We start from the raw sequence: 26,017 nt of genomic DNA on the forward strand, positions 1-26,017 counted from the left end.
GAGGCTGGAGACATTGAGCCCCAACGGGCAATGTTTTGTGACTCCAGTGGCATTAGAAGGAGTTTGACATTGGGGGGGACCAGGTTCTCCCCAGCAGCGAGGGGGTGGGGGCTGTGAGCACACATGCAATAGCCACAATATGAAAGGATGTGATGTAAGAAAGATTTTTAATAAATTAATAAATTAAGATTTCACCATTTTAAAAAAACCTAACAATATAATTGTTTAGGGTACAGTTTCATAAAACAGATAAAAAAAATAATTGAAGCACATGACAAAATTTTTGTCAGGTATACGTTTCTAACTTTCGCTCTGCATGTGCAGCGAATTAGCCTCAGTGATGTGAGGATTCATGAAAATTATTTATTTATTGGGGGGTGTGTCTGTTGACATTGGGGGGGATGCAGGACGCCCCCCCATTTCCGACACCCCTGCATGGCAGCTGTGCAGAGCTTTGGCTTCAAGCAGCCCCCAAACCCAGTAGTGGTCAACAGCGGTAAGGAGCGGAGAGGAGCTCAGACATTCAGGAGGGGCTCAAAGTACAGCCGCTGCTCCTCTGCATCAAAGGGGAAGCTGAGGTGGTTCAGGTATCTATCCAAGATGCCTCTTGGGCACCTCCCTAAGGAGGTGGTTTTTGATGAGACCCCATACCCAGGATATGATGGAGAGATTATCTCTCTTGACTGGTCTGGAAATGCCCTTGTATTGCCCTGAAGGAGCTGGAGGAGGTGACTGGGGTCAGGGCATCCCTGCTCAGATTGCTGCCCCTGTGACCTGCACCAGAATAATGACAGAAGTGGATAGATGGATGGATTAATGACTATTGATGTCCACAGACACAATGCTTTCGGTTTACAACTGTTAATAATTGTGTTCTGTTTGCAGTTTTTAAATAATAAATAATTTCAAAGAAAATTCTGTTTTCCCTGTCATACCGAAATTGCACTGAACTGTAAACCCAAAATCGAGGTTTGTACCACACTGATTTTTATGGTTAGAGGATGCTGCTAAACATCAATTTTGTTAAACATGATATTTTAACAACACTTCATTGATCTTCTATGCTGTTAGTCCAATACAGGGTTGCGGGGGTCTGCAGCCTATCCCAGAAACTAAGGGCTGTTGGAGGGAGACCGGAGAACCCCGAGAAAACTCCATGATGACATGAAGAGAACATGCAAACTCCACACACATAGAGCTGGGGTAGATACTCAAACCATGGTCTCAATCGATCAAGAGATTTGACACAACCATACTAGTCACCGAGTCATCCCATAGCACTTAATTTGGCCTAGTCATCATTAATTAATAAACTCAATCTGTTTTGATAAAATATGATTGTCATTTTTATTGTTACTTGTAGTCTATCTGAGATGCAATATGCCCTCAATATACAGTACCTATTAGAGATGCACTGAGTGTATTGGCCAACTATCAGTATCGACTGATACAGCAACAATCAACCAGTGATTAAAACTGAGCCAATATAGAGCTTGGGTGCCCATGTTGCATTGTGGGATAGATCCGCCATGCTGGGTGGATACCTGTCATTGTCCAGGTAGTGGTGCATTGGTTGTATCTGTAGCTCTGTATTCGGATTTATTTACTAAAAGTGCACAACTATGCAACACTGTTGTGTAGTTGGTTGCAAAAGCCGAATGTATAACATCATATCATATAACATAAACTGGGTTAATTAGGAACACAACAGCTCCCTCTCTCCCCTGTTACTCAGACCAGGCCCCCTTTATGTAATTGATCTGGGACACGCCTCGCACGCCAGCACATCCCACCAATTAGCGTATGGAGCCAGACCTAGAATAGAACAAGACACTGACAGATAAGAAACAAAACATGCATTGCAGCCATGGGCTGAAAGGGATGTAACAAATGCAACAAATTTGATTGTTCACTATAAGCGACACACACTAAAGTGTTTCTGAAAAGAAAATCCATTCCAGTACAGAAAGTACTGCAGTACTGCTGAATAACACTACCTTGTCTATAAAGAAAGTGTTCTATAGCAAAGAAAAATAATTTCAGACAGCACAAAATCAAAATGGAGTTTATCACACTTGAACAGCCCTTCACTGTAACCAAGGACACTGGCTTTCAGCAATTTATAACATCTGCAAGTAATAAAATGCTTTAAATGTACAGTTGAGGGCAAATAGGGAAATCTGAGTTTATTTATATTCCACACCTTGGTAGCAGTTACTATCAATCGTTAATTAACTAATGTTTCTCAAATCCCTTCGTAACTAAAGTAGTTCATAATCTTGCTCTTAAATTCAGGAGTGCTCCAACCAACCCATTTTCATACTTCATTTGAACTTTTGCCTGTTAGACAGAGATCACCAAAAACAAATCACAAAAAAACACTGATGCTCTTTTTTGGACAATGTAATAAGATGATGATGATATAATAATAAAAGAGGTCAATGTTGCAATATATAAACTATAATGTAGGATGTAAAATTAGCGCAAAAAGGGCTCGTTGTTTTAACACCAGTATGCAACTGTGTACATAAGTGTTCATTCAGAAAGGAATTGAGAATGAGCTTGAAATTCAAATTCAATACAGAAAATTAGTTGAAAACAGAGTGCAGAATTACAATTCAAATAAGAATGTAAGGAAGTCGAATTAAAATGGCACAAAAATTCATAAATATAGTGCAGGTGCAGCCAGAGCTGTAGAAAGGATATCTAAAATACCAAAGTGAAAAATATTAGCTCTTCCTAGGTGTGCTCCGTAATGGATCATGGTTACTGGAGCTGCAGAAAAACTACAGATGCTCCCCAGGTTATGATGGGGTTACATTCCAACAGACCTATAGTAATGTGGTCTGGCAGAAACGTCAGTGACATCTTTATTTTGGTCCAGTAGTGGGATTGGTCCTCTGGTACAGTAATTGCCAGTGCTATTTAGGCAGAGAAAAGCTGTGGTTGAATGATTGGGACTGATGGTGGTAGTTGTGCATCTTCCCCCTTTCTCTTCTGTTGGCGTAGCTTTCGTTTGGTACGTCTTAATTAGGGGGTTGTGGTTTCTTAATCATTTCTATTGTTGGGTTTATTTTTCTTTTGTTTGGTGTAGTTTTCTAGCCGCAGCCTTCGGTTTTGTGGCTTTCCTTGCTCCTTTCGTGGTTTCTTGTAGCGCAGGTATGTGGCTTGTCTTATTGTAATGTTTGTTTGTATGCATTTATTTACATTGGTTTTGTGTTTTGTAGCATGGAGTTATGACTTCGCCTTCCATTATCCCGGAGGGGTGTATTGGTTCCCCCAGTTAATTCAGCGAGGCTCTGTGAGATGGTCGTCACTGGAACCTGGAGAGGGCGCATTAATGAGTAGCCTCGTGGGCTAAGAGGCTGGTTTTCCTCGGCGTTGCCGTTTTGCTCTGATTGGATTTTTGTTTACGTATTGGTTGTGTTCTTTTCCCTAATTTGTGTTACCGATTGGGAAGGTGCAGGTGGTTCAAATGGGCAGCTAGAGTCATCTGATGGTGGGACCAAATCATTGCATGTTTGTGTATTGAAGGGTTTTGTGTGGCTAACATGTGCCTTTCTGGAGTGTGTGGGTGGTTTGTAGTGGATTATTGCTCTGACGTCGCGTCATCGAGTGTGCACGAGTAGTGTGACTATGGGAGTCAGCTAGTCTGTCTCCCCTTTGTAAAGGTAGCCCTGCCTTGTCGTGACTGATTTCTTTCATTGTTTTGTAGAGGTCTGTTTTTGTTTTGGGGGTCTGTAATTTTGTATTTAAGTTTTGTTTGGTTGTTTATCAAGAATATTATCATGTATGTATCTTGTTAATTTGGGCTTTTAGAGCTTGTATTATTATTTCTTCATTTTTCTGATTTACGTAATAAAATGTGTGGAAGAGAATCCACGCCTGCTGCTTAGTGCATTGGACTTGTGTGGGTGATCAACTGGACGTAGTCATGTTTTCCCCGGAAGGGTTATTCTAACCGGCCTCTGGGGTGGCGGAGTCGGTATTTGGGGGGGGGGGGGGGGCATAGCCCCCCCTTCTCCTTGCTGCTTTGCCACAGTAACATGAAAATGCATTTTAATACAGTACACCTAACCTAACAAACATCACAGCCTAGCCTACCTTAAATATGCTTAGCCTACAGTTGGGCAAAATCATTAACATAACGCTAACCAAACAAACTTGCCATGTGTTTAGTCACATCCTTTAAATTGGGAAGGTGAATCACCTCTCACAACCAGCAATAGCATGGAATTGAACTCAACCATAGACAGCATTTAAAACAGCACTGTCCAGGAAGCAAAGTAGCTTGTCTAAATGCTTTTTTGTGAGCAGACATAAACCCCTTGGACCATCTCAGTAATAAAGATTTCATAGGGAAATGCAAGCTGGCCTGGGGTGAAATAATGAGCCTCCTCAGTCTGGTGCAGGATGAATTAAAAAAGAAGAGCACACCAGAATTTTGCCCTCAGTCCACTGTGACTTCTGAGAGCTCTCTGCTTCTATGTCAACGGTGGATACTTGCAGACCATTGGTGTTGCACATGGTCTCAGCTGTATCCAAATCTGTGCATGCATTGATCACATTTCTATTGCACTTTGCCACAACCATTCTGAGTAGCTTTGTAGTCTTGTGTTGTTTTATGTACAGCAGCACTATGGTCCTGGAGGAACACCGTTTCATTTCACTGTGTACTGTATCAACTGTATATAGATGAAATGACAATAAAAAGCCACTTGACATGACTTGACATACAAGTTCCAGCTGTAGAGGATGCCTTGTTTGATACTATAATTGGTTTTTCATCCCATAGCAGGCATTTTAGGTGCAGTGAAAAGGTGTTGGTAATTAAGGCACCCAATAATATTTTTAACTTTTATAACTAGGATTTGGGTTTCAACCTATTACTACTGAGTTTCATTTAAAACTACTGCTTGTTTATAATGTGAAATAAATATTTTTGTAAACATGTGAAGTAATGATTTTTGTTATAAAACCAATAAATTTATATTTTTTGTATATAAGTTGCGCACAGTTATAAAATATTGCACTCTGAGACTGTTGTTATATGCCAGAGCTGGTATTTTCTGGCCAAAAAATAATGCTTTGAGTTTTTACATTTATGTAATGTATTTATGGGGTGGAGTGTCCCTTTAAACTTACTTAAACAGAACCCCCAATCAATCAGTACTGAATTATCGGCTGTTGGTATCGACCAGAAATTTCCTTATTAGTGCACCACCACTTTTAACAGTGTAAATATATTACACATTTAAGAATAGGTAAATATTCTGAGTGTACCTTGGAAATTTCATCCTCATAAATGTGTGCCATGGGACTTAATGGGGTCAAGAATCAGGTATGGAACTTTCCAGTACAAGAGGGATCAGTGTTCTGTCAGCGGAAATGTTTCCCTTATTTAGAGGGCAGTGGTGAGACTCTAAATCTCTGCCCAGCCTGGGGACAGTAGGAAGGTGGCACAGAACATTCTATATTTTGATTTAACCTTGCAAAATATTCTTTCTTTTGTTCCCTGTAGAAATAATGTATATAATCTTCATTTGAATGCCGCTTTGGATGAAAGAATCTGCTAAATAAATGTATTATATGTGTGTGTGTGTGTGTGTGTGCGCGAGCGGGTTTACCTATCCTTATGGGGACATAATGTCCCCATAACGTGATAAAACTCTATTTTATAAAAATCGGTGACTGCTATGAAAAAACTAAAAATGCAAAAACTCTTGTATTTTGTTAGGTTACTTATGGTTATGGTTAGGGCAGGGTAGGGGTTAAGGTTGTCATAGTTAGCGTTAGCATTTTTCCCATTGAAATGAATGAGCGGTCCCCATAAGGATATGTTTACCCTACATGTGCGTGTGTGTGTGTGTGTGTGTGTGTGTGTGTGTGTGTATTTCAAATGTGTAGACACATCCATCCATCCATCCATTTCCTGTGTCCTTCAAGTTCAGTGAAGGAGAATTTGATGAGCATAAATTACTAAACCACTGATTAGACCACTCTGCACTATACAATAAAAGAAGGAAAAGCTCCAGAAAGCCAGGGTAGCACACATCATAAATAGGGTGGAAATGTCAGGATGGAGAATCGATTAAAGAAAACCACTCATGCATATCTGACAATGATGCCAACTGGTTTAACAGCACTCAGAGGGAAAATGCAGCCGCTTTTTAATACCTGAAAGGAAATACTTTACGGGTAGATGCATAAGGGGTATAATGTCTACTGCATGTCTATGATCCTGTACTTTGCATATTGACCATATAAATGTCTGCATTCAAAATTTCATTTCCATTATTTATTGATTATAGAGATTTGGAAATCAATGATTAAAATATGTTCTCAGGTATTTCTGCTTCTTACTGGGTTTTTTTGACAACCTGTATCACTTAATAATATATCTTTAGCATAATAGTCAGATTATGGCAAATTTATAGATGTGTATATAAATAGAGATCTTTTTATTAAACACATGCTTCATCCATTTTCAGCAGGGGTTATATATTTAAATGGAATTTCGATACATATTCATATTGAGCTGTTGAGTATGCTAACTACTTCTAGGATCTAGAACAGGGGTGTCAAGCTGCAGTCCTGGAGGGCCGGAGGCCTGTGTAACTTACTTCTTTTCCTGTTCCACCACAAATGATTCAGCTCAAGAGCGACGTGGTAATTAGAACAAGGAGTTGAATCAGGTGTGTTAAGTGAGGGGAAACCCAAAAATGTGCAGGGCTCCGGCTCTCCAGGACTGGAGTTTGACACCTGTGATCTAGAATGCTTTCCCAGAAGGTAAAAGTTACAGGTATCTAAAACCACCCCTGTATAGTCCCCACTGAGGTCTAAGCTCTAGAATAGTACAACCAATGAACTCATTTTAAACTCAGTATTGAAATTCATTTCACAGAGTTCTGGTTGCATCAAAGGTTTTTGCTAATTCAAACAGGAATAATACAATATTCAGTAATCATGGGATTACCGCTAGTAGTATCATTTGTGCTGAAAAGTCAAAAATCAGTAGTGTTATCTTAGGGAAGGAAGTGATAACTTAGAAGGACTCGGAAAAAGCCAACTCTTTTACTTGTAACATTATAGTATTTATTTCATTTCACGAAGCCACCTTCTTAATTTAGTTTATTATTCTGGTCAAAGCTTCTGAACGGTTTCCTTCTTTTAGAATTATGTGTATGTTGCTGTCATACAAAGAGCAGAAGTGGCAATATATGTGAGTGCTAGCTGTATGTATTCTTATGAGGTCATTCCAATAACAAAAAAATCATCATACCTACATCAGCTAGCTGAGACTACACCTAAATATAGTTTCTCTCTGTGTCTGTCACTTAAAATTCTAATAATAATAGTTAAGTCATTGGTTCCTAAATCTTGCACATATTACAACATCTCAGCAATTTACAAGACGGTCAATTCCTCTCACCTTCAGCTGGACTAGGTGCACATCCACGTGCTTGTTGAGGGTGTCCTGATGAACGGAGCAGGTGAGGTTACGAACCCTTTCTGTGGTGCCCCGCAACCATGCCTCAATCTCTGGAAGATGTAGCACAACCTTCCAGTCAGCTCCCGTATGTAGGGGAGGAGGCTTCTGGTAACGCTGGATGGGGTCCTGCTCCTTTGCTGTCCCATCACTGTCCCCTTTTCCTAGGTCTTCCAGCTCTACCTTGCGGCTAGGATCCACAGTGGGGGTAACAGAGGTGATCATGGGTGAGGTGGCCTCAGTGGCCATTGGGGAAACAGCAATGCTCATGGTGAAAAGCAGAGAGATCCTGGGTGAAGGGCCTTCTCTGTCAGCTGGAGAGATGGGGGAGAGGAAAAAAGGAAGGGTTACTAATTGTCCACAGGAAAGTCAGATTGCAGTTCTCAAGCACCTGTTTTCTGCTTATGAACCGGTAAACACTTTAGAATACTCTATCTTGAAGATTTTAAGAAATAGGATTTCTATTTTCTTTGCATCTTTCATGTTTTTCCTGTTTCAGTTTTTGAATGAACAGCAGTATGAATAATATGAGTAAAAATAGATAGTTCTTGCTGGCAGGGTTTGTGTATGCATATCTTTGTATTCAAAAAGCAGTTTTGTGCTTATGAGCACCGGCATGACAATTATTTTCCGAGTTAATAATCTGGAATACTGGCACTATTCTTTTTCAAGAAATTCCTGAAATACATAATTACTTAAAGGAAATTTAAAAAGGCTGACTCTCTTGCAGCTTGAATAAATTAGATTTTTATGCAGTCTATTCCATCCATGATACAAATTTTATTTAGTTTTTCTTTCAGCCATACATTCCTTGCAAAAGATTCAAAATAATGTATGTTAACAGTAGAGAATCATAAACAGTTTTTTTTTGTTTTTTTATTGCTTTGGCGCATTTCTCGAATAACAACTAGCATTTGCAAAACAATTACTGTAATCCCCACAACATGATGTCACTTGTGCAGAACAGAACATCATTTCTCATCGTTTTGCACAAATTGCAAATACAAGAACACAAAAAATTTACAAGAAGAGGCCACTTGGCCCATCAAGCTCACTTGGGGGAAATTCAACTAACAGCTTAAAGATATTAAAACCTTATAGATCTAACACTGATTGAAAGGAACCAAATGTTTTAGCTTGCATTACACTACCAGGAAAATTATTCCAAACTCTACATGCTGCGTAAAGAAGTGCTTTCTCAAATCAGTTTAAAATATTCTCCCACTAATTTCCACCTATGGCCACAAGTTCTTGAATTTGAACTAATATTGCAGCAACTATTTGGTTGAACAGCATCCAGACCTGTTAGAATCTTATGTATCTGGATCATGTCCCCCCTTGGTCTCCTTTGCTCGAGGCTGAACATATTCAGCTCAGCTAACCTCTCATCATAAGACATTTCTCTTAGACCAGGAATCATTCTTGTAGCTCTATGTTGAACCTATTCAAAGGCAGCAATGTCCTTTTTAAGGTACGGTAACCAAGCCTGCACACAATATTATAGGTGGGGTCTTACCAAGGAATTGTATAATCTTAGCATCACCTCTCTTGACTTAAACTCCACACACCAAGAGATGTAACCCAACATCCTATTGGCCTTTTTAATTGCTCCCCCACACTAGCAAGAATGAGACATGGAAGCGTCAACATACACAGTAAGGCCTTTCTCATAATCAGCTACCTTTATTTCAGTAGAAGCCATAAAATATCTATACTTTATATTTCTGCTCCCTGCATATATTACCTTACATTTGTCTACATTAAATTTCATCTGCCAGGTATCTGCCTAGCCACTAATTAAAAAAATACAAAAAAAATTTGAAGCCTCTGTACCTCTAGTTTAGTATCTGCTACACCACCAATCGAACTTTTCATGTCATCCTTAACCTCTAATGCAACCTTCCTTTTGACATTCCTCTTAGCAAGTCTAATATTTTTAACTCAACCTGTAGACTTAGAAACTCCTGCTTTATTCCGACATCACTAGTTATATTATCCATTTGTGGAAAAGAGCCCTTTTCCTCCTGACTTTATTTTTTAATTTCAGTAATAAACCACCTTGGTGGCAGTTCCCTTATTTTTGCTTGAAATAGGTATGAAGTCCCCTTGCGCATGCAATAATGTGCTTTTAAAAACTCCCCATGCCACTTCAAAAGTACTGTTATTTAACTCCATACAGTTTACAGGTTCTAGTTTCAGTCTCATGCTATTAAAGTTAGCCTTCCTAATAGGGGTGGGCGATATACCGGTAGACACAACAAACCGGTAGAAATTTGTCAACCGATAGAGATTTTGGTCTATCGTCTTAATCGCGATTGAGATCACGTGACGTTGCACGTTTGGTAACCACGCAATACACTTTCACTTTGACAATGGAAGAAGACGGTGCAGCGGATAGTTTGCTTACATGTGACGAAACCAACAACGAGGAGACTATGAAGAAAAAAGGTGCATCGTCTGTGGTGTGGAATTAGTTTGGGTATAGGAAAAGTGATACGAATGAGACGAATGTGATTTGCAAGGTATGCAAGAGCACTGTTTTAGCAAGCGGTGGAAACACGTCAATCCTTTTCTATCATCTCAAATCCAAGCATCCAAACGAATATGGCCAAAGTCAAAAAATGCAGTACAATACATTGCAGTAAACAATATGGTTGTTTTTTTACTTAAAGTAATGCTGCAATTCACAGTTTAAATAAAATTACATTATATAAAACAGTTTCTTTGTGTTTGAATTTTTATTTATGCATTTCCAGATACAATTAGCTATATTGTGATATATATCGTTATCGAGGTAGAAAATTGCTTCTACCGTGATAGAAGATTTTGGTTATATCGCCCACCCCTACTTCCTAACATTATATATTTTTGTTTTGGACTTTGCTCTTTGGACAATAAAATTAATATGGATAAAATTAATTTATCCATATGATCACTACCGCCAAGTGGATCTAAAACCCCAAATTTTCCAATCCTATCCTGGTTATTAGATAACATAAGAATTGAGAATGGCTCCTCCTATGGTAGGGGATTTAAGAAACTGACCAGAAAAGCAATCAGTTACCAATTCCACCATCTCGAGTTTGTTTACAGTAGAGCCCACTGTATCCCAGGTAAATTAAAATCACCCATAACTACCACATCATTTGTATTACTCATAATCCTGACATCATCGTATAACGTTCTGCTTTCCTCTGCAACTACATTATTTGGTCTTATAACTAGGTATGGGCCGATCAACATTTTTTCAGTTTCTATACGATTACACTACACAATTGCCTGCACCAATACAGATTCCGATACAACAGCTCTTTTTACTTTAATGTTTTAATACAATACACACAAATGCTTAAAATTCCCCACAATTATTCTCCCACTGGCATCAGCGTCACTTACATTTCATTGCGGTAGCAGCCTCTAGTGTATCACAAGCTTCAGAGAGAACGCAGAACAGCCCAAGCTAGCGACTCCCAAATCATCTATTGAAGGGGTCCCAAACTCCAGTCCTGGAGGGCCGGAGCCCTGTGTAGCTTAGTTCTTTCCCTGTTCCACCATAAATGATTCAGCTAAAGAGTTGTGTGGTAATTAGCACAAGGAATTCAATCAGGCCTGTTAAATGAGGAGAAACCTAAAAATGTGCAGGGCTCTGGCCCTCCAGGACTGGAGTTGGGCACCCCTGATCTATTGCTTTTTTCATATTACTCGTATTGTCTTTCACAATGGCGTGCGCTTTGTTTAGTGGGATTTTCCACTAAATATGCTACTCCTACCTCTCATACCTTTGATTTTACAAATATTGCAATTGCCGTGCTACTAGATGTCGTTTAAAGAGTAAAATATTTTCAGATTTATTTTTAATTTTTTTAATAACTTCAAGCAGATATACAACAAATCCAATATAAAACATCAAATATAGAGTTTAACGCTAGGGGGGAAAATCACCTATATAAAGATTCCTAATACAGAACAAGCCGTTAAAGTCCTAACTGCCTTTTGTTTTGAAGAGTACTTAATCAAACAGATGTATTGTTTGAACTCTTTCTCAAAGGCAATAAATCATGGCTTACTACTCGCAAATTTACATTTATGAATATGAAATTTTGGCATCAAAATAATAAGGTTAATTATGTAAACATGAGACTTTTTAAATGTGTCATTTTGCGTGAGACCAAATAATACGTTTTTCCACAGTAAAATAAAGTTTTTAACAATATGTTCAGAAATAAAATTACAAAGGTTTTACCAGAAATTCGTGACAACAGGGCAATGCCAAAACAAATGCACAACAGATTCCGGGTGTTCATTACAAAAGTTACAGGTAATATCAATGTCCTTTTTAAACCGTTGTTTAATAAACCATTTAGCTGGGTAGAATCTGTGAATAAGTTTAAAATATATTTCCTTAATTTTATTGGTAATTAAATATTTATTAGGGAGAAGCCAGATCTTCTTCCAAGTCACATCATCCACAAACGGACTCCAGTATGAGATCACACAAGGTATAGTTGTAATATCTCTTTGAAACAGACTTCGTAAAGCCCTGTTATTATTACGAGAATCAATGGAAAAGCATATCTTACCCACAGGAGTATGCACCAAAGATATATAGGGTAGATGTTGGGCAACCCTAATTCTCGGCTGAGATTTAAATAGCATATTAAGACCAGAAGGTATTGCACCAAAGACTTTTGCATAATCCCCTGGAGGTATAGGAATTTTATATTCTGATAAGAACTCCTGATACGTGAAGAGAAGACCATCCTTATTAAATAGCTGATCCACCAATACAATATTATTATCAAACCACTGCTTCATAAAGAGAGATTTATGCTTATACAAAATGTCCTTGTTATTTCATATATAATAATTATGAGGAGAAAAATTATGTTTGTAGATAAGAGACAAAGACAAAAAAGCCTGGCGATGAAATGCAAACATTTTAACAGGAATTTTATCCATATCGTAATTACAGACAAGAAAAAAATGCAAGCCACCTAACTGAGATAGAATGTGAAAAGGTATAACATTACAAATGGAGGTAGGATGTCGAAAAAAATTCTTTAGCCAATTAATCTTAAAAGTATTATTTAAAGTACAAAAATCAAGAAAATTAAGACCCCCATTTTCATAAGCATTCATAAGAACACTTCTTTAAATAATGGATCCTATTTTTCCACAAGAAATTGAAAAGCATTTTATCAATCTCTTTTAACATCTTACCATCAAGATGTAGAGCCAAAGCTGCATAAGTCAATCGAGAAATTCCTTCTGCTTTTGTAAGCAATACTCTACCTCTCAATGATATGTCCCTTGAGAGCCATTGGTTTAATTTTCTTTGAGTTTTTTGTATAATGCGATTCAAATTTAGAAGTGAACGACTTTGTTGGTCCTTAGCAATTAAAATCCCTAAATAACGGACTTAATTTTTTACTGGAATGTTATAAAATGTCAGATCTAGAGCATTCCTTAATCAAATCATACATAACTTTATCCTGTCACTGTTAGATATTTTAAGTTTCTTTTTTGTATGATGTTATACTGTTTACTTACTAGTTGTAACTAAAATAAAAATATTCTTGCAATTCTGAATGCTTTTCAAATGTGTTGCATTAATTAATTAATGAACTATTAAATATTTCAGAAACTAGAGCCGAAGTCATATCCTTAATCAGCACCATAAACTTAATATAAAACCGTTCAGACATCGTTGGCACCAAAATCACCGTATACCAGTGTTATTTACCAGAGAACAACTTCCCACTGAACAATATATAGCTAAAATAATGTGAAGTTGCTCTTGGGATGCCGAAAAACCACAAAAAAAACATCTCACAGGAGCAATTGTCCTTTTCCAGCGCTAGTTAGTGTTACCGATGTTAGATAATATTGCCCCGCGGGTGGATCCATTCTCAAGACTATAAGAACATTTCTCAAAACAGTTCATGTAAATAGCACAACACTATGGTTTAGCAGTAAAAGCCTGTAACTTTACTAAAATAATTAACTAATTTCTCAAAAGAAAATAGTTCCATTGATGAATTAGTCAGTGCCACCAAAATAAAAAGTACAATCAGCATCATTTTAACCATGAGAATCAAAATGCTTAGATAAATTGTTAGTGTATTGTCAGTATGTCAGTGTAAGTATGCTCCTGAGCTCCACATTTCTGATTGATAGTCTGTTTCCAGTTTCTCATTGTCACTGACTATTTTTCTTTAGCAAACTGATTCTTATTCATGTCAAAGATACCAGTTTCAATATTGCAAGGCTCTACATCACAGTATGTAAAATTCACTGGAAAGCACTCAAATGCATTTTTCATATCTCAAGACAGTACAATAGTAAACAAAAAATTCACACAGCACTGTATAACACAAAATGGCAATACAAGAACAATAAAATGGCAACAAAAAATTATGTACTGCGGGAACAAAAAACAATGCCATATCACTGCAATTTATGGAATAAATTTTTTTATCATTTCGAAAGCTTGGTTGACTGTTTTGTACATGGTGGCTTACATAATGATCATGTACATATACAGTTTTGGGTGTAAAATTATTACAGTGGAAATTTACACAATCTATTTTTACCAAGACTAAATCAACTGAAAATTGTGCAAAGTAATCAGAATTGCACAAACCATTAGCATATATGTACTAAAACACAGACATTGTGTTTCAGTTAATTAACAAATTAATATTCCATCATGTTAAACATAAAGGTAATCCTAATCCAAATATTGGGTTGGTCCAGTTGCGCATTAAGTTATCACAGCTAGAGGTTTCAGTGTCATTGAGAAATGCATGACTGTTTCTGCATGTTGAAGGCTGTTCAGGTTCATTATTTTTGCAGAACATTAGCAAAGGTGATATGGATGTGGAAACCAGAGGGAAAAAAGACATCATGAGCTAGGAACAACATTGGTGCACAAAAGCACATACTCCTTAAAATGACATGGTCCTGGCTCAAGATGCACAGCAAAATAGAGTAACTGCAAAATAGCTGACCGTGAGTGTTAGTCTAAGGAAGTTTCAGTAAGTACAGTTCATTGAAGGATATTACGGTTGAAATTCAGTATGTATACTGAAAATGCTTTTGTACTAGAAAATCTGTATAAATAACAATGTAAAGGAAAACTGAGTAGTTATTCTATATCCTGTTTTAACCATAGATGATGCATTATAAAAGAATTGTTTCCCATTTTTTTCCCATATGTTAGATTAAGGAACACATTAGCAAACAGAGGCAGTTCGCTTAGGCTGCTATTCATTGTAAAAGCCCAATTTCACCCAATGACAAATTATTAGGAACACCTGCACATTAATGCAAGCGGCCTGCTCCAAACTGTGTTGCTGTAATTGAATACATATACTGTAGCACACAGATGGGGTCAAGGTGTTCAGTTACTGTGCTACTCAGCATTATAACAGCAAAGACACACTAATATAAATGATTTTAAACATCAGAAGAGGTCACATGGTTTTATAGCTATATATGGGCAACATTGCAATATGTTATGAATTATGCATTTATAGCTTATGCATGTATATTATAATGCCTAGAGACTATAAGGCTTGTTTGCCATATCAAAGGGTTTTGTTGATTGTTACAGTGTGATGGTGTATTTTTCTAGTATGGCATGATAGATACTGTAATCGTGTTAATAAAATTTTATTCATTATAATCGTACTGCCTTATGTCTACAAAAGTAGTAAGCATGTTGAGGATGTTTAACATTTGACTTGCACATACTTACAATACTGTTGTTGGTCTGGATCTGTATCTATAGCCGTTGTAAAAGCTGTAAACAGCCTAATCAGTCCACATTAAAGAACTCACTGGCTGAAATAAAACCCACACATCCCAGGACCAGGTTGAAAACTAGTCTATATGTGTACATTTTCAAGTAGTATTATTAACGTTATTAAGAATTAAAATCTATTTTTAATGTAGTCATGTTATTATAGTCAGCATGGTGGCTGACAGGTTCATGCTGATGCCTCACACCTCCAAAGGATGGCAGTTCACATCCGTACACTACTTTGTGTGCGTAGCATTTGCATGTTCGGGAAGCCATGTGGATTACCTCCCAGAAATCTCATTCCATGTCAACAGTCCAAAGACATGCAGTTAGGGTAATTTGTGTCTCTAAATTACATGTGATATGTGAGTGTGCCTGTGTATGTGCTCTGTGATGGACTCTGCAGAGCAGAACATCATTTCTCATTGTTGCATATGAAACTCGCCGGACCTAAACTCCATTGAGAATTCTTTTTTTTCTGCAAAAACTGAGAAGTAAATGGTGATGTCTTCACAGTATTCTAATTTTTTGAATTCCTGTTTTCGTGGGTTTTATGAGCTGGAAGCCCAAATTATGTACAAATAAAAACTAAGTACTTGAAATCGTTTAAGTTGTGAGCCCTGAATCTATAATCTATGAAAGTTTAACGTTTTGAATGGAATTATGGAAATAAACTTTTCCATGACATTCTAATTTTTTAGAAAGGGTCTGTATTATATGAATTACAGTGAAACACAGATGCTTTATTTTTGGTTCCCACAATATATAATTTGGTTGTAATTTTATTGTTCTTGTATTGCCATTTTATTGTTTTTGTGCTATACAGTGTTGTGTAAATTTTTTTGGTTTGCTATTGTACTGTTTTGAGATCTGAAGAAGTTACATGTACATGCGAGTGCTTTCTCTTTACAGTATGTAAAGTTTACTGACAAGTAGAGCCCTGTGATGATGAAACTGGTGTCTGACATGAATAAGTAACAATTTGCTAATGAAAAATGATCAGACAGTGACAATGAGAAACTGGGAACTCTCATGGTCAATTACGATGCTGATTGTACTTTTCATTTTGGTGGTGCTGACTAATTCATTAGTGGAATTATTTGCTTTTGAGACATGAGCTAATTATTTTGGGCAAGTTACAGGCTTTTGCTGCTAAACCGTAGTGTTGTATTATATGCATTGTGTTTTGAAAAAATAGTGTTTTGAGAAATGCTCTTATAGTCCTGAAAATGTTAAGATGTTTCATGAAATGTGCCAAAGCAATCAAGAAAAACTGTAGTGAACTCTTTTGCATATAGTGACTAACATGATGATCACTCACATATATATATATTGGTTGTAAAGTTAACACAATGGCCCAATACATAATTAATTTTAACCACCAAAGCTAAAGAGCCCGAAAATTATGCCAAATTATGGCGATTGTACAAGGTCATTTGTATATATGTACGCAAAATATTTTTAAAAAATAAATTAAAAAAATATATAAATATTATCCATTTTGAGAAATGCTCATAGTCTTGAGAACATTAGGTATGTCTCATGAAATGTGCCAAAGCAATCAAGAAAAACCGTAATGGTGTTCTTGTTGCTTATGATGATGATTACAGGCAATCCTACTGTCTAAAAAAATTCCCTGCTCACATACCATGACTATTCTCCATGTTTCACTTCCTGACATCTTTGAGGACACAAGTTATCTGTCACCTAATTTAGAGGGAAAACTTATGTGCTTCTTTTGGCATGTCGCAAGTGTGTTTTATGTAATTGTTCATATAAAGGAGCTTGACCCTCATTTGACTGTGACACAATGACACAATCCTGATGTCACAGCCTCACACACAGCCCAGCAGGCATATGTGGGGTAGGGGTGCCCAGAGAAAATGAACGATTTTATTAGATTATCACTGAATCTGTGATCTGCCTGCATCTTTGCCCAGTAAATCTGGCAGCTGGACAGGAAGGACTCGCCCATACCATTTCTAATTCAGATCCTTACATATTTGTCTGACATACTTGTTGCAGCATATGATTATGTGATGCTGTTCTGTGCTTCATTAATAAATTAATTTTAATAATTATATTTAATATAATTATGCAGTTGACGTTCATCCAAAGAGATTAATTTAGTTCAAATTTTGCATTTTTAACAGAGCTGGATTTTTTATCAAAGCAATTCATATTAATCTCTTTGCTGAAGGGGACAATATCAGGGCTTCTCCTTTTAATCCCTGAGTACTCCTTTAATGTTTCTATGGTTCCTTAATAGGCAGTTGAATTAACTACCTTTGATTCTTCTACTCAATCTGTCATTTGAAAAATCTGTGCAGTTATCATAAATTAAATCAAATCTCATTGTGTCATTAACACTGAACATAACACTAATATCATTCATTAATACAATTCAGTCTGATCATACCAGAAATGGTGCTGCTGCTCAGAAAGCAGATGACCCCACTGTTCAGCAGAGAACACATACACACACACATGTTTATATTCATATCATAAAATGAAATCAATCCCCATTCATTTCTATGGGAAAAAACCCTAATCCCAACATAACCACCTTAACACCTACTCAGCCCTAACCTTAAAAATGTGTAACCAAACAAAATAAAAGACTTTTGGCATGTTCAGTTTTTCGATTGCACTCACAGGTTTTTATACAATTGAGCCTGCCCTTATGGAAACTGAAAAAAATGGTCCCCACAATGTCAAAATAACAGGTTTTTATTGCATTGTGGGAACATTTGGTCCCTGCAATGTAATATATACATGACCATACACACACATTCTTACCAGTCACAAACAATGAGCACAGCACCATCGTGCAGCTATTCTGGGGTGGCAGCATCTCCCCTACTGCTCTGCCCTCACTGCACTCCCCTTTGATACGCATGCTGCCCTGCCCTCCATGTGTTCCAGCAAAAGAAGTGCTACGTTGCCGTATGAGAGGAAAAAAATGAACCAAATACCTCTTTGATGATACACTTCATACAAGGAATAAGACCTCACTTGACAGTGAAGAATCACATACCACAGTGAAGCTCCGAGGATGACAGAGGCGTCCTGGGAGGAGATTTTATTCCGATAATAAAAAAGGGAGATCCAAGAAGCTGCGATAAAGCTACCAAGGCTCCAGATATCCAGAGTGTGGAGGTGGGAGAATAAAATGGCATCAAGTCCAAATCCAAAAGGCTAAGACGCCAAGGGCCTGTGCCTTACTGCTCACAAACCTGTCTCCTCTCAGGGAGAGCCAGTAACATTGCTCTGTACTGTCTGTGTGTGTGCATAAGAGAGAGCTTTTCAAGGCCAGACCCCACCCCTGTCCACCCCTCCCCCAACCCCCCCCCCCCTCTCTGGCTCACTCTGCTTGCTCACTGCTGAAGCAAATATGTCAGTGACAACCTCCAGCCTCTTCTGAACTGAAATGAATCGCTGAACCAAAACAGTCACCAGAACCCAAAGGTTTATGGGTAATGGAATATACCATCTAGTTAAAAACCAAAATAATACATGACAGATATCCTATGTAACAGTTTTAATAAGGTTTATTTTATTTTTATTTTTTAATTAATACTGAAGGACGATAGAGTATAACATCCATTCAAAGATATAGGCTGAACGACGACAAAATATCAGTAGAGAGAGATATGTTTATACCCAACATGCCATGTTTTCTGACACCCTAAACAGAAGATTTAGCATACCAACCATGAAATGCAAACTGCAAGTTGTACAAATAACAATACAATAACTTAGATATAGGGATAAATTTGCAGCAATTTTACTTATTTAAAAAACTGGATAATAAAATTATTTTGTCCTTATTTGCTGTGTGCATTTTCCCTCATATTCCAAAGATATGCATCTAAGTAAACTACCCATAGTGTGTAACTCAGCGTGTGTAGTCGTGTGCCATAGAATGCACAGGCATCCTGTTCAGCGCACTCCCCTGCCTTATGTCCTATACTACATGGTATAGATGTGAGTTTGCTGCAAACCAGTTCAGGATAAGCAGCAGATGATATATGTTCACTTCAGTGTAGCTATATACAGTGGTACCTCAGAACTCGAATTTAATCCGTTCAGAACTCCGGATCGAATCCTAAAAAGTTTGAGTTCTGATCGAATTTTCCCCATAAGAAATAATGGAAAACCAATTAATTGGTTCCCGGCCCCAAAAAATTACACCTAAATATGTTTTTTTTTAGCATTTAAACACAAAATTAACTGAAAACAAGAGCAGCATATACTGTACTAAACACATCTAAGCACATTTATCAAAACAGTCATTTGTAAAGTAAGAAAATAAATGTATCCAAACAATGTGTAAAGTTAAAAAAAAAAAACAATGTGTCCTGCCCTGATCGTCCGTTCCTTCCGTGTGCCACGCCCCCTCGTTAACCCCGTGTGGAATCCCCGTGTGATCATCCGTTTTTGGTAGTTTTCATTAGTCCTCCGTATTTCGTCCGTGTTTCAGTTTGTTTCCCCAGTCCGGTCATTGTATTGTCCATCTGCGTTTTGCCTGCCTTACCTGTAATTAAACCCCATATTCCCCGATACCCTGACGTCTGTGCCTTTGTCTCCGTTTCGTCCCCACCAGGCACGACAATATTATTATAATGTATTAATGGTTTATTATTAATATTAAAATAATGAATAAGAAATCTTTATTTTTAAATTTATTTTATTATATAATAATTACTGTTACTGTCTATCATTGTCTAAATGTATTTTTACTGTCTAAATATATGTATTCAGCTAGCGTAAACATGCACGATGCTATCACAGCGAATGCGAGGCTGAGACTGAAGCGTTACCCTTTGTTTCCGCTGAAAGACATGCCTCGTGACTCATTTCCCCGCGCGTACAAGTTATCTTAGGTTGGCGTTAACGGTTTGACTTCTGAGATTCAGATCGAGCTCTGGGTAATTTTTTTTCGAACTGGTTGGTTCGACTTTTAAGAAATTCGAGTTATAATGAGTTCGAGAACTGAGGTACCACTGTACATGTTGGACATATCTCATAATCATTAACTGTAGGTAATATATAAAATAACCATGTATCATAACTGCTAATCTTGTAAAGGAATATGTACAAGCCTATCCCAGGCAGCACAGAGCAGAGGGTAGAGGGCACCCTCAACCCAAAGGCAGCTGCCAATTCAAAAGCTGAAGGTTTTCGGACTGCAGGAAGAAAGGCACACAAAGACAGGCGCAGTGTGGCCGCAGTGCTCGTTACCCTGCCACACTTTTAACATAAGAACATAAGAACTATACAAACGAGAGGAGGCCATTCGGCCCATCGAGCTTGCTTGGGGAGAACTTAACTAATAGCTCAGAGTTGTTAAAATCTTATCTAGCTCTGATTTAAAGGAACCCAAGGATTCAGCTTGCACTACGTTATCAGGAAGACTATTACATACTCTGACTACACGCGGTGTAAAGAAGTGTTTCCTTAAATCCAGTTTGAAATGTTCTCCCGCTAATTTCCACCTATGGCCACGAGTTCTTGTATTTGAACTAATGCTGAAGTAACTATCTGGTTGAACAGCATCCAAACCTGTTAGAATCTTATGGACCTGGATCATGTCCCCCCTCAGTCTCCTTTGCTTGAGGCTGAACAGATTTAGCTCAACTAACCTTTCCTCGTATGACATTCCTCTAAGACCAGGAATCATTCTTGTGGCCCTACGCTGCACCTTTTCTAAGGCCGCAATGTCCTTTTTAAGATATGGTGACCAAACCTGCACACAATATTCTAGGTGAGGTCTCACCAAGGAATTGTATAATCTTAGCATTACCTCCCTTGACTTAAACTCCACACACCGGGAGATATACCCCAACATCCTATTGGCCTTTTTTATTGCTTCCCCGCAATGGCGAGAATGAGAAATGGAAGCATCAACATACACACCAAGGTCTTTCTCATACTCAGCTACCTTTATTTCAGTAGATCCCACAAAATACCTGTACTTTATATTTCTGCTCCCTACATGGAGTACCTTACATTTGTCTATGTTAAATTTCATCTGCCAGGTATCGGCCCAGTCACTAATTAAATCAAGATCCCGCTGTAGCTGTTGAGCCGCTAGTTCAGTATCTGCTACACCACCCACCTTGGTGTCATCTGCAAATTTCACCAGTTTACTGTATATATTGGTGTCTATATCATTTATGTAAATTAGGAACAATAGTGGTCCTAAAATTGAACCCTGCGGTACCCCACTATGAACGCAGGCCCACTGTGACATTGTGCCTCTTATAACTACTCGCTGCTTCCTATCTGTTAACCAATTATCAATCCAGGTCGCTACAGTTCCTAAAATACCTGTCGCTTTGAGTTTAAGTAAGAGCCTCTTGTGGGGGACAGATTTCCAAAAGGCTCTTGATGTTAAGTAGATAACATCATAGGCCTTCTTATCATCAACTTCCTGAGTAGCTTCCTCAAAAAACTCCAACAGATTTGTTAAACAGGATCTACCTCTCCTAAATCCATGCTGGCTATCCCTCAAAATGTTATTTGAGTCCAGGTAATCTACCATTTTCTCTTTGATTATAGCCTCCATAACTTTACCAGTTATACAAGTTAGACTGATTGGCCTATAGTTAACCGTTCGTTCGATTCACCTACTGAGTGTCCGAAAACCCGTAACTTTGATTCGTTCATCGAACGGGCTCTCGGGGAGTTGCTGAGAGCGTATATCAATAGACTAATTCAGCAACCGGAGTCTTTCACCCACATTTCTGCAGAAAAAACGTGTAAATAAATTCGAAGGAATTTGAATTTAAAAGTTTTTTATTTGTCGGTTTGTGTTATTGTTTAGTACAGTCGAACTTCGTTACAACGTACCTCGAGGGACATTAAGAATTTGCACGTTATAACCATAGTACGTTGCAACCAAGTCCCTCAAAATGAATGATAGAACACAAAATGTATATAAAAAAACTTCTCGCCAATCCATTATCCTCGCTTAGTTTTGTTTGCGAAACCCCTTTACGATAATTCTGAATTATTTCCACCTTGTCGGTCAGTGAAATCTGTTTCCTTTTAGCAGGCATCTTGTTTGATATGCGGCGGCATGACATCATGCAAAACCATGAAAAAACGGGGGCTGCATGCAAGGAGTCCGGCCGGCGTGGAATGCTTCGTGAGGATAGGTTCATACAGTTAGGTGTTGCTAAGCGATGTAGATGGCCGGCAACAGCCGATTCTGAATTGTGTGCGCGCTCGGAAGATGAGGCTGTACGTTGTAACGAAGGTCAGTTTGCCTATTTTCCTCTGAAAATCATACGTTATATCGAAGTTTACGCTGTAAAGGTGTACGTTCTAAGCCATACCGGCAAATGGAATAATTCATTACTCAAATTCAGGACATTGAAATTTGAACGTTGTATTGGTGTAAACGTTATAAACGGGGTACATTGTACCGAGGTTCGACTTTATTTCTTTATTGTGTTAATATAAAAATTTAGGCCTATACTTTTGATAATTTGCTTTTAAAATATTTGCAAGCATATTGTGCACGAGTATAAGCGACTGAACCACAGGTATAATAACAACAACAACAATAATAACATTAGCACGAATAAAATATTTATTACAGAACATATGCCTTGTTTAAGTATGATTTGTTTTTACATTGTTGAATGCATTCAGTTTAGTCTCTGTAGCAATTTTGCTGGAGAAATAGGACACATTTGCACTTTTATTTTAATACAGGAAAAGATATGTGCGAGTAATTGGACCCTTGAAATGACATGAAAAGACAAAGTACAGTAATAATACTGTAAGCAGTGGACTCGCTTATAACGGAATATCATCTATAACGGACGAGGTCCGCTGGTCCCGGCCGTGCGCGTTGCAGAAAAAGCATCGGATATAGTGGACTCGCATATAGGCCTAACGGAATTTTGCTTATAATGGACAAACAATTTGGTCCCCAGGGCCGCTTTTAGCTGTAGTTCTGTTCGGCTATAACGGACATGCAGTTCCGCCTACAAGGCGTGTGGCGTGCCGGTGATATCCAGCGCAGATATGGTGAATTCAGGTATTGTGGGACATCAGGTAATGTGGGAGTTAAGCTAAGACACGTTTATTTCCTGGCTAAAGTAGATCCAATAAGAATAATTGTTATTGAGAGCTGGTATAAAAAGCACATGATCGGAAAAACGTGATTTTATTGGTCTGAGGTCACAGTTGAGGGCATGGCAAGCATTTTGCGGGAACGTCCCTCAGAAATCGCAGCGTAAGGTGAATGACATATGCTTTTGATTGAATTAATATTAAGGTTGTAAATCTGTTATAAAAAATAAATTCCACCTATTTTTTATGTAATTATGTCTATGTGATATACAGCTGCAGTAAATTAAATAATTTAAATTGACAAAGTTCTATTTAATTTTTTAAACAGAGTTATTTTTCAGTTGTCCCACTTTACCAAACTAATTAGGGAAAGTGGGACAGTATGTTTCAGGTAATGTGGGACAATTGTATAGGCTCTCCCAAGAAGAGAGTAAGTACATTTTTGACAGGATGGACTCATAAATACAGTATATTCAATAAGTATACATAATATATAATATATAAATAATAATATTTATGAAATGGGGAAAAAATTGCTAACTTGAATTTGTTCAATTATTTTTGTGTATAATAGCACCAAGGCAGAGAGAGACAGAGAAGAAGGTTAGAAAGGTGAAGGGGCAGAGACAGCTAAATGCATGGAGTGAGGAAAGGATGGCAGGAGCAATAAATGAGTTCAAGCAACTGGAGCGGGAAGGGCACACGCCAAAGCTAATGCTTTTAGCACAGGCCTGGAATGTCCCAAAATCTACTCTTCAGCGTAGAGTGAAGGGCACAGTTGAAGGCCATGAGCATGCAATAAGGAGAAATCCTGTGTTTTCAAAGGGGGAAGAAGAAAAGCTGGCAGACTTAATAAAAACCTTGTCAAAAAAGGGGTTTCCAGTAAAAAAGCCAGATATACAGAAGTTGGCTTTTGAATATGCAACAGCAAATGGCATCCAGGGCTTTTCAAAAGAAAAAAGAAAGGCTGGGCATTATTGGTTTGAAGGCTTCATGAAAAGAAATCCCAGCCTCAGAATGAGGAAGCCTGAAGCTCTTTCTGCAGCTAGAGCTGCATGTTTCAATCCCACAGTCGTTAAGCAGTGGTTTGCAAACTTTGAGGAGCTGTTGCGTGAACTAGAGATTCAGGATGTGCCATCACACATCTGGAATTGTGATGAAACAGGGCTCCAGGATCATTTTATTTAGTCCAAGGTGATTTCTGAGGTAGGAACCCCATGTTACCAAATAACAGCGAGTGAGAGGGGTGAGACAACAACTGTTCTGGCCAGCCTAAATGCTGCTGGACAGTATGGTTCCCTCTTAATAATCTTTAAGGGGAAACGGCTCAGGGCAGAGTGGCTGTTTGGGGCTCCAAACAATTGTATGGTGAAAGTGTCTGACAATGGTTGGATAAACTCTGAGCTGTTCTTGGAGTGGGGCAGACAGTTTGTTGCCACACTCCCAAAGGATGACCTCCGACCACATGTGCTACTGCTTGATGGACACAGCAGCCATGTTTTCAATCTGGACTTCCTCATGCTAATGAAGAACTCCAATGTGCATGTAGTATGTTCTCCACCTCACACCGCACACATTTTACAGCCAGCAGATCGGTCCCTCTTCAAAAGCTTAAAACATAATTGGAACCTGGAGGGCCAAAATATGACCAGGCAGACGGGAGGAAAGAAGCGACAAAAGGCAGATTTTTTTGCTGTTTTCTCCAGATCATGGGGAAAAACAGCAATTGTACAGACTGCTCAAGCTGGATTTAGAGGGAGTGGTATTTACCCAGTCAATTTAAATGCCATCAATCCCTCTCATTTTGCCCCAAGCATGACCACAGAGCGGGTAATAGATCGTACCTGCAACAACATTTACCATAATACCCAGGACTCATTTCACTGTCCTCCACCAAGCTCTCCTCAGCACTTAGGCCTATCACTACCAAGCACTGATACTCCCAGTGGAATGGAGATGTTAACTACACCCCCAACACCCATTTATGAAGTTGAGGTGGGAACTGCAGGAAACAGCTTTGCAGACTTTATCACAATACCTACCCGTGAAAGGTCCACTGTAAGAAACAAGGTAAAGCCCCTGTCGTACAACTTAACAAGCACATACAGTAGCACTTTGAATTCATCAGAAAAAAAGGCTGAAGCAAAGGCAGTGCCAAAATCCAGAGCCATAGCCATTAACAAGAAAAAATATAAGCAAACCAAAGCACAGAATACAACACAGGTCCCGTGTGCTGTGTGCAGAGGGGTATATGGAAACAAAGATGATTCCAAATGTACAGAGGAATGGATTGGCTGTGTAGTTTGCCATAGATTGACGATCTCTGACAATTTTTGAGGTGAAAAAAACGGATTTTTTGAAAAATATAAAATATAAAAAAAATCGAGGCGGCACCAAAAAATTGAGGCGGGCGGCCATGTAAAACAATTTATTAATTTTAAGTGGCCTAAACGTCAAAGTTAATAAATATCTTAGTTTCTTCTTTGATGAAATACATATAGTTTTATTATACAGAAATGCAATAATTTACTGTTGTGATGAATGATGAAGAGCTGCTTTTATTTTATTTCTTTTAACAGCGTAAAAAAATAAACATTTGATTCCTGATGTCGTGTCCAATGTTTTTTTTTCCATCC

General features: G+C 38.1%; 1 protein-coding gene across 3 annotated transcripts in view; it reads right to left on the minus strand.

Annotated features, from left to right (window-relative positions):
- The window catches only part of akap6 (A kinase (PRKA) anchor protein 6), a 171,679-nt gene that overhangs the window by 138,137 nt on the left and 7,525 nt on the right, over positions 1 to 26,017 (minus strand). For 2 of the 3 annotated variants that reach the window (XM_072699344.1, XM_072699343.1), the window contains exon 2: positions 7,433 to 7,803. In XM_072699344.1, coding sequence (XP_072555445.1) covers positions 7,433 to 7,759 — 327 coding nt within the window. In that variant the 5' untranslated portion in view covers positions 7,760 to 7,803. Of the gene's footprint in view, positions 1 to 7,432; positions 7,804 to 18,330; positions 18,576 to 26,017 lie in introns of those variants that run through there. The other variant, XM_023833586.2, reaches the window with a different exon arrangement.

The sequence above is a fragment of the Paramormyrops kingsleyae genome, chromosome 14 (genome assembly GCF_048594095.1).
Source record: "Paramormyrops kingsleyae isolate MSU_618 chromosome 14, PKINGS_0.4, whole genome shotgun sequence".
NCBI lineage: Eukaryota > Metazoa > Chordata > Actinopteri > Osteoglossiformes > Mormyridae > Paramormyrops > Paramormyrops kingsleyae.